At 36.7% G+C, this 17,111-nt stretch overlaps 1 protein-coding gene across 1 annotated transcript in view; it reads right to left on the bottom strand.

Annotated features, from left to right (window-relative positions):
- The window catches only part of MMP16 (matrix metallopeptidase 16), a 358,158-nt gene that overhangs the window by 17,034 nt on the left and 324,013 nt on the right, over positions 1-17,111 (bottom strand). Inside the window, exon 8 of the mRNA XM_067711935.1 lies at positions 8,221-8,371. Within this exon, the coding sequence (XP_067568036.1) occupies positions 8,221-8,371 (151 nt within the window). The remainder of the gene's footprint in view (positions 1-8,220; positions 8,372-17,111) is intronic.

Genomic DNA, 17,111 nt, shown 5'->3' with positions numbered 1-17,111 from the left:
AAGGTCTTTGATAAGCCGTTGTTTAAGCACAGAGCAGAAAGAAGTGAGAAGCGACATTCTGTAGTTTGGGGGAGCATAACATTCCAGGTAAAGTAACTAGTTATCAAAAGTTTCTGTGGCAGGCATAAGCCTGGAGCACTTGAGCATCCACAGTGAGGCTAGAGTGACTAGAACAGAGTTAGCAAAAGGGAGACAAGGTCAGAGTGGGAACCAGCACCTGTGATTAGATAGACCCTTAAACTATGGCAAAACCTTTTGTTTTCCTCTAAGAGAGATGTGAAGCCAATGAAGATTTTGAGCAGAGGACCTTCAAGATATGGCTTATTTTTGAAAGGAACGCACTGCTGCTATGAGTTCAACAGATTGAAGGAGGTAAAGTAGAAGAAGAGATACTAGTTAGGATGTCATTTCAGTAATCCTTGGGCTAGAATGTGTACTGGAGAACTGATGATGATTCAAGGGATTGGGATATTATTTTGAAGAAAAAGCCCAAAAAGCTTACTAATGGATTGAATGCAGTATGTGAGAGAACAAAGTTGAGCATAACTCAAGAATTTGGGGCCTGAACAACCAGAAGAATAATGTTGCCATTCAGTGAGATAAGGAAGCATGGAAAGGTAAGTTAAGGAGGTTTGAGGAATTGTGAGTTTGATTTTAAGTGTGTTAAAATCAGATGCCTGTTAAACAACAAAGTAGTTGTTGATGAAGCAATTAGGTATATGACTGTAGACCTTAGGGCAAGTCTTGACTAGAGTCCTTGGTGTATAGATGGATAAACAGATAAAAGCAAAGCTTGCTAAGAGTCAGAACTCTCAGAGCTCTCATCCCTTCACAAGGTGGCCATTGGGCCACTTTCACAGACCCACTAGACATCTAAGGAAAAAATTGTGAACCTCCCTACTTTGGATCACTCATTATTGCTTATATGTTCTAAGAGTCAAAATTTTTATGTCTGAATGTTCAAAAGGATTGACAAAACTGGGGTGAAACCATTGGGAGTTCACAGTGATATTGCCTATTTTAGGGCAGGCATAATGCTCTATGCATTATACCAAATGTTTATTCACTATAAACTCATGAGAGAATTGTCATTGTCTCCATTTGAGAGAGGAGAATTCTTGGAGGACAATGACTCATAACCAGTTCTGTTCCATTTCAAAAGTCACTATTCTTTCTTCTACACATACCAAATATGTTTGACAACATTTTCTCCCCCACACCACTAAACATCTCTTAACATATGCTAAAGGTAGCATTTCACGAAGAGATTTGTGAAGTAACACACAATGCATTATCTTGGGATTAGGCATTTAGCTTAAATCAGAAAAAGAGAAAAAATATCCAGTCTTTTCTGTATATTCTCTTGCTTCAGGTCTATGGAGAATCCTTTATCTACAGAGCTGTGGGATCTCGTAAAGAATGTTTTGCTATAGATTCCCAGATACCTCAGATAAGTAACATGTGGAATATTAGCACTTCTTCCATCTTCAGTATTCACATGGAAAAGAAAAAAAGATTGTTTCAGGATGTATCCCAATAATAAGTCACAAGGCAGATTTTATCCAGACAGGAAAATACACTGTAGCGGTGTTTGTCATAGATTCTTATCACATAGAAGATAAGGGCAGATTTGATAGAGAGATCAGGAAAAGCTTCAGGGAGAAGCACTGAGCTGAAATAATGGTAGCCAGGCCTATCTTTCTGAAGAAGACAAGTAGGGAGTGAAAATTTCTACCAAAGCTAAAGTATATTTTCTTTCATGGAAACATCTGCTTTTAAGTTATTTTTGAATATTCCTGTATCACAGAACATGCTGCGATGAATATAGCATGGTTAATGGGGTTGAGATTGCACTCAGAATCTCCAGATCTCTTCTCTCAAGTAAATATTTCAATGGGATTTACAATAGTCATATATATTAACTGGTTCCTGAAGTTGATCATAAAGAAAAGTTCTCACAGAGAAATCATCAAATACCTTATTTCACGGATTCTAAGATACATATTTTTTCACATTTCATATCTCTATTATAGGTATTTCACACCTCAATACTATGTCAAAGCATACTGAGCAGAGTTTTCCCCTCAATGATAGATTAATTTATGATGTATCTTACAATAAATGGCATTTTTAGATGGCATAAACCATAACTTAAAGAAAGTTTTAAAATTTTGCTAACCCAGGAATAATTTAAAATCCTAGGGACAATGGGATCACACTCTACATATGATTTAAGGAAGATTACTACATATTCAGAAACCAGGTTTGTTCTCCAAGATGTAGTTATAACCCTGTTCATGTAACAATACCTATTCTTCATGTAGTGCTTTGTAGCTATAAAGTAAATTTATATACATACATTATTTTAATCTTATTTCACTAAAATCCCTAAAATATCTTTTATATTGCATATTAAAACATACTTATGCTGAGGTCCTAACATAGATATAGTATATATGGTCATGCAATTCAGTCAGTGATAAAGCATTGGGCATCATATTATTCAAAGGTAAGGTCTTAGTCACATTTGCTCTTCTTGAATGTTAGAGTTGAAACTCAAACTAATGGTCTTTGATTCATAGTTTAGTACAATTTTCTACCACAATTCTGCTAGTGTTTCCCTTGACATAACACTCTTACATTAATCCCCCTGTCATCTTACCCTCTTGGGGTCCTCACTCAAATTCTTAATGTTCATTGTGTCAATATAATTTTCCTTCATCCCTTGCTCTATTTGCTTATAGATCCATTTGCCTACCAACACTTTTTTGAGCACTTATGGGCAAGACACATAAGATTTATTGAGATCACATTTCAAGAAAATATTTATGGAATGTGAATTTTATTGTACCCTCTAGTAGGAGCATAATCCTGGTATGAATTTTTCAGGATAAAAGAAATTTTCCCCTCCTTTTGTTAGTAGATAATGCAAAACTATAACTTGGGATCATTTCACCATCTTTGAAAAACTCAGCATAAGATTGGGCCCTCAGGTTACCTGCTGTGTCAGCTTTGATATATGTCCAGTAAACTTCAATGTGATTAGAATCATCTAACTATATTCAATCATAATATTATTGAGTCCGTTATATTATTATATATACACATTATATCCAGCTGTCTTATAAAAATGCCTAGGCTTATTCATAAATATAGGTTTGCATTTTAATTTCTAACATATTTGAACATATTTCAACATGAACAAAAAAGCTCATCCCACTGATATTTTTCTCCCTGAAAAATAGGCTTATAGGTTCATTGAGAAGTATATTAGCATATTCATCTGGAACATTATGTAAATAAACCACTTGGAGGGGTTTAAGATTTAGATATTATAATGGAAAAATTTTGGAATTTTGTGCAGTAAGGTCAGCAAATGATAGTAGCTATTATAAATAAAGCTTATATTTTTTTCTTCTGATATATCAATAATCTCTGCAGTAGAATTATGACTTTAAATTACTGATTCTTTGAGAAAAGCATTGTAAATCAATCCTTTAAAATAAATTATGAATGGAAATGGGATTTATTCATCACTTTTTAGATTTGATCATGAGTCATAACCATAAGACAAAACAGTTGTCCATGTAATAGTATACAACAATTTCTTAAATTCCTTCTGTGTGAACAAATAAATGGTATAGAAAATTCTGAAATGACATACTTTAATGTTTCTGGATACTGAACTCAAACTGAACAGAAAGTGGCTCCAAGGTTGATTTCATATGATCCGGTCATTTCTTCATCCACTTTGTCTCATTTTCTTACTCTAGAGTCAGATTACTTGCCTCTGTTATCACAAAACCCAGGGCCACTTTTATTCACGCCCAAATAATCATACAAAATCTCTTTCTTCAGAAGCCTTATTAAAAATGTAACAGAATTGAAAATATCAATCTGTACTCTGTTGGATAATTTTAAAAACACAAAAAGGAATTACTTCATAAACACACACCTTAAGCTATAGGAAATAAATGTATTTTTCTGTTTGGCTATTAGTAGTAATAATAATAAAACAAACCAAAATAGATCTAAATTTTATCTTCTTTCTTTGAAAATGTCTTAAAATCCTCAACGGTTCAGCCTAGAATGAAGTATGACAAGAGAGTCTTGGGTATATTTGTGAGGAGATGCTGAGATGATTTAGGAACATAGCATTTTAGAGCTAAATGCTATGAAGATCAAAATGTATCCAAGTATCAAATTATAGTATATTAAGAAAAGGGCAAGTAGGAGTCTGAGGGACTGAGTTCCATGCTATATGTGAAACAGTGAAACTGGACATTTTAATCTGAATTTACAGATCTGTTTAAAGAACCATCATTTCATCTACACTTCTTTAGCTATCTTTATACGTATGAGATTTCATGTCGGCCCTTACTTTCAATACAATTTATATGAAATTACTCTCAGATCTGTGCCTCCAACCCACCTTTCCTTGTGAACTGTTACTACCTGCTTGATTTCTCTAATTGGTGTGTAAGCAGGTATCTCAAACCGAAAACGAACATTTCAAACTCTTAGTCCCCTTCCCCCAGTATTCCTTCCTTTCTTTGCTACATCTTCAGAAATGGCACCATCTACTCAGTTATTTAGGCAATAAACCTAGATGTTGTCTTTGATTTGCTTTTCTCACCCGTAAAATCCAAGCCATAAGAAAAACTTGTTATGATTACATACAAAATGTAAACTGTACTCTTTGCTCCATCTCCACTGCTACCATTGTGTCCCCTTGTACTACTTCAACAGCCTACCAATTAATCTCCTTGCTTCCACTTTTGAAGTCCATTCTTCACACGGAGGCCATAATGATGTTTTTGAATACATATCAGAACATGCACTTTCCTGTTGAAAACCCTCCAATGTTTTCCATTGTACTTAAAATTAAAAAATCCAGTCTTTGCCATGTTCTACAGGGCCTCGTAATCTGGTCCCTGCTTACCTGTGTGACCTCCTTGACCACTTATCCACTATGCTGTAGCCACAATATTTTTTTCTGATTTGAATATTCTAACATTTTTGCTTTTGTACTGCTATTTCAGGTACTTACAACACACTGTTCTGAATAGCTTCGTGTGGTTGAAATTTCTCCCCACTAAAGTCCTTGCATCAGTGTACCCTTCACAATTTAGGCCTTTCTTGACCTCCACACTAATTTCCCAACCACTCTTTACCACCCACAAGCCTCTATCACATCATCACCTATTATATTTCTTGTAGTGTTTCTCAATGTTAATGTATCAGGGTGATTTATTTCTTCTCTGTTTACAACTATCTCCCCTAATAGAATCTAAGGACCATGGGAGAAGAATACGTGTGTTTTATTTTTACTACTATATCTTCATTACCTAGTACATGTCACATAGTATGTGCTCAAAAAATGTTTTAACTAAATGAGTGAGAGATATGCCAAGATGAGTACAGAAATCTTATGCAAGAAGGAATTAGAGCTATTGAGAATGTAATGGGCTGTCTCATATTTATGCTGTCACCACAGGCAGTCAGGTACAGAAGGATGAATACCTATGGAATGTAACTGAGGCAGTCTAGACTTTGGTAGGAAGTGAATATGATGTAGGACTGACATATGGCAGCACTTGAATCAAATATAATTTAAAGCTATGCTTTGTTTGTCTAGCAAATTATATAAATGATTCTGATTTTGAATGCTTTTCTAGAGTATTTGTACTTTCCAGCTCATCACAGTACCTATCACTCCCTACTGCCGTATATATTACCCCTATACCCAGCACTGTTATATTATTTGCATGATCCCTTAAAGCAATTGAGTTTTTTACACCAGGACTAAGTTGTCTCTAAAATCCTTTTCTGATCTTAACCTTAGAGAAATAGAAATCTGTTTTACATTTTCTTAAAACAGAAAAATGTCAATGAAATAAGAGGAAGAAATAAATAAAGATAAATGTTTTCAATATTTTCACTCAAAATATACATGGAAAAATATATAAAGTTAAAATTGATAAGTATTGTAAATATATAATGCCTATAAGGAAGAAAAACTCACTGAATTCTCATATAAAAGTGATAAGCAAATTGTTGTTTTAATGTTTGAGTTAGATAATTTAATGTCTTTTCCATCTAGTTTTAATCTAGAATGAATGTATTAATAAATTGTGTGACTTTGGAATTAAGCAATTATACAAATATGAAGTCATCTGTTTATAAAACATCTGTGATTCATGAACTCATATATAAGATCACACACATGGAAATTAGTTGGGATCCTGCTTTAAATATTTTTAAAACCTATAAAAGCAGTTATTTAAGCAGAACTTAAAATCAAACTATTTCTATATATTTTGTTATATTTTGCATGAAGCTTGTCAAGTCAGAAATAAATTTACTAAAACTCCTTTTCTCACTTACTATATCTTTATTCCATTATAAATTTGGTATGTAACCTTCATTGATTTCACTGACTTGAGGTAGCCCACATTTAATTTCTAAACTTAATTTTTTCAAGAAGTGCTAAGTTTTTAGAATGGAAACATTTTTAAAAGTATGGCTAACTGATAATAAAATGGCAGTTTTTATTGTCATCTATGAAACCCTCATTAAAGCTGTTATATGAAAGTTAAGCTTTCATGTTTTGTCTTGTAGAAGTTAATTTCTCCAGGGTGTCTTCTCAGCCTTTTGTTTCTACCCCTTTCTGGGAGTGGGGGTGGGGTGGGGACAATACAGGACTGTATTGAACCTAGTCCTGAAAGAGTACATTCAAGCAATTAAAACCAGCTGAGGAATTAAACTCTAACAACCTGAGGGTTGTTATTTTAAAGAATATAAGTCCACAGATTTATTTTCATTAGGGGTCACCATGCTGTGGCAATTTCTTCATTCTTCTCTTTTCATACTCTAACTACACATATCTTACTGAGAGTCATATACTTTTTTGTGATGATAAGTAATATCTTCTACATTAATAGAGTTTTTGTTTGATGAATCATTTTGTTTTGTGATTTAGTAAGAAACATTCAGCAAAACCTTAGTTTCATGATAGTGAATTAAAAGCTATGAATATTTTGCCATAGAAATATATACAAATTTAATGTATAAAAAGCTTGTAACAGAATAAAATTATACATTTTTATCCATGGACACAAATGATAGGATCCTTTTGTTCACAGATAAAGCTCAATGTTTTAAGTCACTTGCTATCAAAAATTACAAAGTATAAAATAAACAAGGTTTATATCCTTATTTTTCTCATGAAGTTGGAGACATTTTATAGGGTTACATTATGTTAAGATTATAAGGCGAACTCAATACTAGCTTGTTGCTCATTAAAACCTGTTGTTTTTATGTGTATTTGTGTGTGTGCGTGCTTTAAATTTACTTGTAAAATAACATATTTAAGTTTTACCTAACAATGAAGGTTACTTATGAGTGTCACATTTTGACCCAACTAGTAATAGTGTAAGTAAAATTTGATTTTTCATCTTTATTTCTTTTTAACCTAATATTAATTTTAAATAATAAAAATATAGCCTTCAGCTTATATTTTATATGTAATATCTGTCAAAAAGTAGGCAGGGGGTGAAATTAGTATGCTTAGTGGCTACTGTATGTCATAAACTAATAGTTCACTTTGTTTTACAAACCCTGTTAGTAATGTCATAAAAGGAAAAGAAATGACAGAAAATAGCAAGAGATATTATACTTCAAGCTAAAAGTGTTTAGTCCAGTGATAGTTTAGTTAGCTCATTGCACCTATCTGCTGGTACCTAAATAAATAGTGTCCTAAGAAATAGAACTCATGACTAAACTGAAAGTATTTGAAAATGTTCAAAATTAACTGTGTGAAAAGTGTAAAAATTTAACTTTAAATATAAAAGCAAAAAAAAAGCCTCTCTTAAAAGTACTTTTTAAGTAAAGTAAGTAAAATTACAAGAAAATGCATTGTAAGGATAAAATACACGACCTATACAGCTTTATAGGCATGTTAAGATTATACAGAAGAGAAAGAATATATACTATATATATATACATTCATAAGAAAGTCACATTACTTGGGTATATTAGAGAAAGATTTACCTTGAATATTATTTTAAAATATGTTTAAAAATGGTTGCAATTCTATTAATTCTTGTGCTTATATCTACACAGGTTCTTTCCTCAAATGTACATGCCTATTATAGACTAGATATATTGACTTCTCTAAACATTAGTTAACTGTTTTCCTCATGTGAAGTGTGTACTGACCTGTCCCCCTTGAAGAAATAGGTTTTCCCAACGTCCTCCCACCAAATGGCTGAATCAATACCATGAGGGGGAATTCCGCTTCCAAGAGTAATCAAGTCATGAGGGTAACCAGGTTGAAGAGTCGTGTCCTTGAACACCCAATATTTGTTACCTGTATGAAATAAGTGCAAATGCAGAATACACTAATTTAATGTCAGAAATTAGAATATATCTACTAACACAATGCATTTAAAATTATTTTACATGAAATCCATGAAATAAATTAGTAGCAGTCACACCTGGAATACTGACATTATTTTTGAAACATAAATGTTATTTTCAAAAGTGGACAAAATGAAAACTTACTTAATAATGTAATCAGAATTTGTGTGTTAATTTAAGAAATAAAAAAGATCTAGAACTTGCCCTATTGAAACAGTTTTGATTCAAGGGTCAGGGATTCTTCCTCTAGGAATTAGAGGCCTTATTTTCATTCAAGGCTAAATCATTCCTGTGTGTTGGGCATTCTATATGCCCTCAGATTGCTGTACTGATTACAACCTCTACTCTGTTAAAACACTTCTTCTGGACTGATCCTTTTCTTTTAATATATAAACATTCACAAGTCCATCTAGTTTAATAAAGTCATCCTCTTTTAACATGATGCCCTCTTCTAGCTGTTACACTATCCTTCTCTTTAAGAGTGATGACTGAAGGTAGCAAAATTTTAACCCTAAACTTGTTCAGAATTGCCAGAGTACAGCAATACTAAAAAAAAGATGAACTTCAGTCAGCTTTATTACTGTTTTGAAATTATCTACAGACAACACACTTCCTTATGCCCTACAGCCCTGGCAGACTATGTACACCACTCCCATCTTTGGTATGACTCTCAAGTTGTCTGCAACCATTTCTCACTCCACTGAAAGTTGACTTAATACCTATTGTCTACTGAAACCTTTTGTCCTGGAGTCACCAATGCCTACAATTTTCCACCCTTATCTATTGACACAGTTGCCCACTTAAAGAACTTTTCTCCCTGAGCTGCTAGAAAACCATTTTGTTTTTGTTGCTCTTTCTTCTCTAGCTGCTTCTCTCTGAGATTCATTTATTTTACTCAGTCCTTGAATGTTGACATTTCCCAAGGCTCTGTTCTCTGCCCTCTTCTCTTTTAATTTTAAATTGTACAGGGACAGAGTGGTGTCACAAACTCAAATATTTATAAGGGCCAGTCTAGAGATGACAGGAGTGGAGTGGCAGAGGTATTCAAATATTGAGACACATCCTGGATCTTTCTATACTCAAGCAACTTCTTGAGTAACTAACTCCTCTTGAGGTTAATATCTGGCAAAGTAAAACATTATCTTAATATCTTACAAAGTATCCTGTGTCCTTTCTACTAGATGTAAGCCCTTCCTCATTGTTAAAATATTTCAATACTATCTGTAGCTGAGGACTATGATAAACTGTAGCATTCATGTTATACCTAAAGGAATTTAAAAAAATTTAAAACCACTTACTAGCCTAAATCAACACAATACAAATGAACCAAAAAAACACATCTTCAGGCTAGATTTAGGTAGGAGTCTCTAGTTTGTAACCAGGGTAATCTTATTTACCCCAAGAGTTTCTACTACCATTTGTTATCATTTTAAATTAAAACAACATTTGTTGAGTACCTCCAGTGTCCCAAGTATCATGTTAGGTACCAAGGATACTAAAGAGAACAAGACAGAACTGATCACTACCCTGATCATCCCATACTCAAGTGAATTCAGCAGATGAAAACCAAAAACACAAAAATGTAATTATAGTAATTGAAAAACTATTGAATGCTACAAAGGAAACACATCAGGGGTTGAGAAAAAGAAAACATAAGGGGAACTTACTTTAAATAAGGAGATCAGGAAAGCATCTCTGAAGAAGTAACACTTAAGCCAAATTTAAAGAAAGAGAAGAAGGTGATACCTATGCAAAGAATACTGGGAAGAGTGCTCCAAGAAAAGCAGAGTTTTATATGATTAAAGTTGAAATAAGATCCTTGGAATGTAATAAGCAAGAAGATAGTAGCACTGAAAACCTATATGATGGGCTTGGATCTTAGTTTGAGTACACTGGTAAGCCATCAAAGAAATTAAATTAGCAAAGGCATATGGTCTGTTTCCTATTTTCAGAAGATGATCTTTGGTCTTTTTTTGAAAATGGATCTTAGAGTGAAGAGTGGAAATGAGAAGCTCTATCAAAGATCTTTTGCCAGGGAAGAACCCTCAAGATGGAGGAGGAGTAAGACACGGAGCACACCTTCTCCCCACAGATACATTATAAATACATCTACACAAGGAATGACTCCCACAGAACATCTACTGAACGCTGGCAGAAGACCTCAGACTTCCAAAAGGGCAAGAAAATCTCCATGTAACTGGGTAGGGCAAAAGAAAAAAAAAAAAAGACAAAGGAATCAGGACAGGACTTGCACCTATGGGAGGGAGCTGTGAAGGGGAGAAGTTTCCTCACACTAGGAAGCCCCCTCACTGGCAGGGACTAGGGGGAGCTTCAGAGCCTCAGAGGAGAGCACAGCAACAGGTGTATGGAGGGAAAAGCAGAGAGAGTCCGGCACAGAGGGTCCCAGCACTCCATAGCCTGAGACATTTGTCTGCTCACCCACCAGAGCAGGTGGAAGCTGGGTTCTGAGACTTGGGCTTCAGAGGTCAGACCCCAGGGAGAGGACTGGGGTTGGTTGCATGAAGACAGCCTGAGGGTCTAGTGTGCCACAAATGAGGGAGTCTGGGAAGAAGCTTGGGCCTGCCAGAGAGTCAAAGAACCATTGTTGGGGGTGCATGAGGAGAGGGCCGGGCCTGCCATAGGAGCTTCTTCTGCTCACAGGCAGAGGACACAGTCTACATGAGCTTCAGGGGTGGGCACGAGCTGCAGCTGCTATCTCAGACCCCAGAGGCAGGAGCTGACTGCTACTGCTGCCACCGCTGCTGCCAAGGGTCCTGTGAGCAAGCACAGCTCACTGCCCACAACTTCCCAGTGGCTTGTGCAGCCCGTCACTGTTGAGGGGTCCACGATCCAAGGCCAACTTCCCCAGGAGAGTGAAGAGTGAGCCCCAGGCTACTGCAACTTCCTGCTGGCCTCTGCCACCACAGGCACTCCCCTCACATCTCAATTGTGGCTGCCATATCCATCCCTCTCCCCTGCCTGAGTGAGTAAGTGTGCACTAGTTAGCCACTGCTTTTGCCCCCTCTCACCTGGGCAGATAAGTGATGGGGCCAAAAGCAAAGCTGAACTGCAGGGGTGGTGTGACCAAAGAAGAGGAATGGAAATCTCTCCATGCAGCTGCAGGAGCAGTAGATTAAATCCCGGCAATTGGCTTAGTAAACCCTACATCTGTAGAATATCTGAATAGACGAGTGTCCCCACAATTGAGGTTGGTCTAGCTTTAACAACTGTGGAGTTTGGGGATAAGGACATGCAGGAGTTGGGCAGGTCAAAGTCTGAGCTGGGCTCACAGTGCCCATGTCAGTTCCAGAGACCTACTTAGAGGTATAGGAGGACTTCCTGGGTAGGCAGGGATTGGCTGTGGCTCACTCTGGAGTCAAGCACAATGACAGCTGAGGCTACAGGAAAATAATAATTATTATTAGTATTTTTTATTTTTTTGTTTATTCTTTTGTTCTTTTTCATTATTCTTTTCTTTATTTTTTCTTTTCTTTTTTATGTTTTTATTTTTAATAAGTTTTTTTTCTATTTTTACTTTTTTTGTAATATTGTATTTTTTCCTGGTTTTTGTTCCTTTGTTTTGTTTTTATATTTTTAACTATATTTTTAAATTTTTACTTTATTTTTTGGTTGTTTTCCATTTTTCATTTGTTTTCTTCTTTCTTTTTTTCATCATTTTTGTGTGTTTGTTTTATACTTTGACTTTTTTTCGTTTGCTTTCTGCTTTTGATTTGTTTTTTGTTTTTGTTAGTTTAACTTTTATTGTTTTCATTTTGGGGTTCATTTATTTGTTTGGTTGCTCTCTTCTTTTTTGTTTTCTCTGTTTTGTTTTTCTTTTCTGTTTCTGTGTGTATCTGTATTTCTTTGTGTGTGTTTGTCTGTTTGATTTTGCTATAACCATTTGTCTTGGGGTTTTTCTTTGTCAGTTTGTTTTCTTTATTTTTTTTTCTTCCATGCTATGCAGATTGCAGGGTCTTGGTTCTCTGACCAGGGGTTGGCGTGAGCCTCTGAGGTGGGAGAGCCGAGTCCAGGACACTGGATCACCAGAGAACTCCTGGCCCCAGGGAATATTAATCGGTGAGAGCTCTTCCAGAAGTCTCCATCTCAACAAGAAGACCCGGCCCCACCCAACAGCCAGTGAGTTCCACTGCTAGATATCTCATGCCAAACAACTAGCAAGACAGGAATACACCCCCACATATTAGCAGACAGGCTGCCTAAAGTCATACTAAACTCACAGACACCCCAAAATACAACATCTGGCATGGCCCTGCCCATCAGAGGGACAAGATCCAGCTCCACCCACCAGAATGCAGGCACCAGTCACCCCCACCCCACCACCCCCCCACACACACCAGGAAGCCTACACAAGACACTGGAGCAACCTCAAACACTGGAAGTAAACACCAAAAGACTGAGGGAATGCAACCTTGCAGCCATGCAGCCTAAAGAAAGAAGGCCCCAAAAACAGTAAGTTAAACAAAATGATAAGACAGAGAAATATGTTGCAGACAAGGGAGCAAGGTAGAAACACACAAAACCAAATAAATGAAGAGGAAATAGGCAGTCTACCTGAAAAAGAATTCAGAGTAATGATCATAAAGATGATCCAAATCTCAGAAATAGAATCAAGAAAATACAGAAACATTTAACAAGGACCTAGAAGAACTAAAGAACAAACAAACAGTGATAAACAACATAATAACTGAAATCAAAAATACTCTAGAAAGAATAGATAGCAGAATAACTGAGGCAGAAGAACGGATAAATGAGCTGTAAGATAGAATGATGGAAATAACTGCCATGGAGCAGAATTAAAAAAAAGAATGAATAGAATTAAGGACCATCTCAGAAACATCTGGGACAATATTAAGTGCACTGACATTCAAATTATAGGGGTACCAGGAGAAGAAGATAAGGAGAAAAGGTTCTGAGAAAATATTTGAAGACATTATAATCCAAAACTTCACTAACATGGGAAAGGAAATAGTCAATCAAGTCCAGGAAGTGCAGAGAGTCCCATACAGGGCAAAGCCAAGAAGAAACATGCCAACACACATATTAATCACACTAACAAAAAGTAAATACAAAGAAAAAGTATTAAAAGCAGCAAGGGAAAAGCAACAAAAAATATACAAAGGAAACCCCATAATATTATCAGCTGATTTTTCAGCAGAAACTCTGAAGGCCAGAAGGGAGTGGCAGGATATATTTAAAGTGATGAAAGGGGAAAACCTACAACAAAATTACACTACACAGCAAGGATCTCATTCAGATTTGATAGAGAAATCAAAAGCTTTACAGAAAAGCAAAAGTTAAGAGAATTCAGCACCACCAAACCAGCTTTACAAAAAATGCTAAAGAAATTCTTTAAGCAGGAGACAGAAGAGATAAAAAATATCTACAAAAACAAACCCAAAACAATTAAGATAATGGTAGTAGGAACATACATATCAATAATTACCTTAAATGTGAATAGATCAAATGCTCAAAACAAAAGACACAGTCTGGCTGAATAGATACAAAATCAAGACCCATATATACGCTGTCTATAAGAGACCCACTTCAGACCTACAGACACATACAGACTGAAAGTGAGGGGATGGAAAAAGATATTCCATGCAACTGGAAATCAAAAGATAGTTGGAGCAGCAATACTCATATCAGATAAAATAGACTTTAAAATAAAGACTGTTACAATAGAAAAGGAAGGACACTATATAATGATAAGGAATCAATCCAAGAAGAAGATATAACAATTATAAATATATATACACTGAACATAGGAGCACCTCAATAAATAAGGGAAATGGTAACATCTCTAAAAGGGGAAGTCGACAGTAACACAATAATAGTAGGGGACTTTTTAACACCCCACTTTCACCAATGGACAGATGATCGAAAATGAAAATAAATAGGGAAACACAAGCTTTAAATGATGGAGTTGACTGATATTTATAGGATATTCCATTCAAAAACAACAGAATAGGGACTTCCCTGGTGGCACAGTGGTTAAGAAGCTGCCTGCCAATGCAGGGGACAGGGGTTCGATACCTGGACTGGGAAGATCCCACATAATGCAGAGCAACTAAGCCTGTGAACCACAACTACTAAGCCTGTGAGCCACAACTACTGAGCATGTGTGCCACAACTACTGAAGCCTGCACGTTTAGAGTCCATGCTCTGCAACAAGAGAAGCCACAGCAATGAAAAGCCCACACACCGCAACAATGAGTAGCCCCCACTCGCCACAACTAGAGAAAGCCCACGCATGGCAATGAAGACCCAAGGCAGCCACAAATAAAATAAATAATTAATTAATTTAAAAAAAAAACAAAACAGAATACACTTTCTTCTCAAGTGCACATGAAACATTCTCCAGGATAGATCACAACTTGGGTCACAAATCAAACCTCAGTAAATTTAAGAAAATTGAAATATCAAGCATCTTTTCTGAGAACAATTCTATGAGATTAGAAATAAATTACAGGAAAAAAAGTGTAAAAAACCACAAGCACCTAAAGGATAAATGATACACTACTAAATAACCAAGACATCACTGAAGAAATCAAAGAGGAAATCAAAAAATACCTAGAGACAAATGACAATGAAAACACACTGACCCAAAACCTATGGGATGCAGCAAGAGCAGTTCTAAGAGGGAAGGTTATAGCAATAAAATCCTACCACAAGAAACAAAAAAAACCTCAAGTAAACAATCTAAACTTACACCTAAATAACTAGAGAAAGAAGAACAAAAAACCCCCACAAAGTTAGTAGAAGAAAAGAAATCATAAAGATCAGAGCAGAAATAAATGAAATAGAAACAATGAAAGCAAAAGCAAAGATCAATAAAACTAAAATCTGATTTTTTTAGAAGATAATCAAAATTGAAAAACCTTTAGCCAGACTCATCAAGAAAAGGAGAGAGTGGACTAAAATAAATAAAATTAGAAATAAAAAAGGAGAAGTTACACGGGACACCTCAGAAAGACAAAAGATCGTAAGAGACTACTACAAGCAATTATATGCCAATAAGATGGACAACCTGGAGGAAATGGACAAATTCTTAGAAAGGTATAACTTTCCAAGACTGAACCAGGATGAAATAGAAAATATAAACACACCAATCACATGTAATGAAATTGAAACTGTGATTAAAAATCTTCCAACAAACAAAAGTTCAGGATGAGACGGCTTTACAGGCAAATTCTATGAAACATTTAGGGAAGAGCTAAGACCCATGAATTCTATCAAACATTTAGAGAAGAGTTAAGACCCATCCTTCTCAAACTCTTCCAAAAATTACAGAGGAAGGAACACTCACAACCTCATTCTATGAGGCTACCATCACTCTGATACCTAAACCAGACAAAGATATCACAAAAAAGAAAATTAAAGACCAATATCACTGATGAATACAGACTCAAAAATCCACAACAAAATACTAGCAAACAGAACCCAACAACACATTAAAAGGATCATACATCATGATCAAGTGGGATTTGTCCTAGGGATGCAAGGATTCTTAAATATGCACAAATCAATCAATGTGATAGAGGGAGACCTTTAAGATGGTGGAGTAAGATGTAGAGATCACCTTCCTCCCCACAAATACATCAGAAATACACCTACAACAACTCGAACCGAACACATAATGAACAATGGCAGAAGAACTCAGACTTCCCAAAAGGCAAGAAACTCCCCACGTACCTGGGTAGGGCCAAAGAAAAAAGAAAAAACAGAGACAAAAGAATAGGGATGGGACCTGCACCTCTGGGAAGCAGCTGTGAAGGAGAAAAAGTTTCCATACACAAGGAAGCCACTTCACTGACAGAGATGGGGGGTGGTGGGTGGAAAACTTTGGAGCCACAGAGGAGAGAAGAGCAACAGGGGGTTGGAGGGCAAAGCAGAGAGATTCCCACACAGAGGATCCATGCCAACCAGCACTCACCAGCCAGAGAGGCTTGTCTGCTCACCTGCCGGAGTGGGTGGGGGCTGGGAACAGAGGCTCAGGCTTCAGAGGTCAGATCCCAGGGAAAGGACTGGGGTTGGCTGCGTGAACACAGCCTGAAGGGGGTAAGTGTGCCACAGCTAGCCAGAAGGGAGTTTGGGAAAATGTCTGGAACTGCCTAGAGGCAAGAGACCATTGTTTCAGGGTGCGCGAGGAGAGGGGATTCAGAGCACCACCTAAATGAGCTCCAGAGATGGGTGTGAGACACAGCTATCAGCATGGACACCACAGACGGGCATGAAATGCTAAGGCTGCTGCTGCGGCCACCAAGAAACCTGTGTGCAAGCACAGGTCACTATCCACACCTCCCTTCCTGGGAACCTGTGCAGCCCACAAGTGCCAGGGTCCCGTGATCCAGGGTCAACTTCCCCAGGAGAACAAATGGCACGCCTCAGGCTGTTGCAATATCATGCTGGCCTCTACCACCACAGGCTTGCCCCACATTCCATATCCCTCCCTCCCCCTCAGTCTGAGTGAGCTAGAGCCCCCTAATCAGCTGCTACTCTAACTCTGTCCTGTCTGAGCAAAGAACAGACGCCCTCAGGTGACCTACAGACAGAGGTGGGGTCAAATACAAAGCTGAAACCCAGGAACTGTGCAAACAAAGAAGAGAAAGAGAAATCTCTCCCAGCAGCCTCAGGAGCAGCGGATTAAATCTCCACAATCAAATTGATGT

The sequence above is a fragment of the Pseudorca crassidens genome, chromosome 17 (genome assembly GCF_039906515.1).
Source record: "Pseudorca crassidens isolate mPseCra1 chromosome 17, mPseCra1.hap1, whole genome shotgun sequence".
Classification (NCBI taxonomy): domain Eukaryota; kingdom Metazoa; phylum Chordata; class Mammalia; order Artiodactyla; family Delphinidae; genus Pseudorca; species Pseudorca crassidens.
This window is presented reverse-complemented; position numbering and strand designations above follow the sequence as displayed.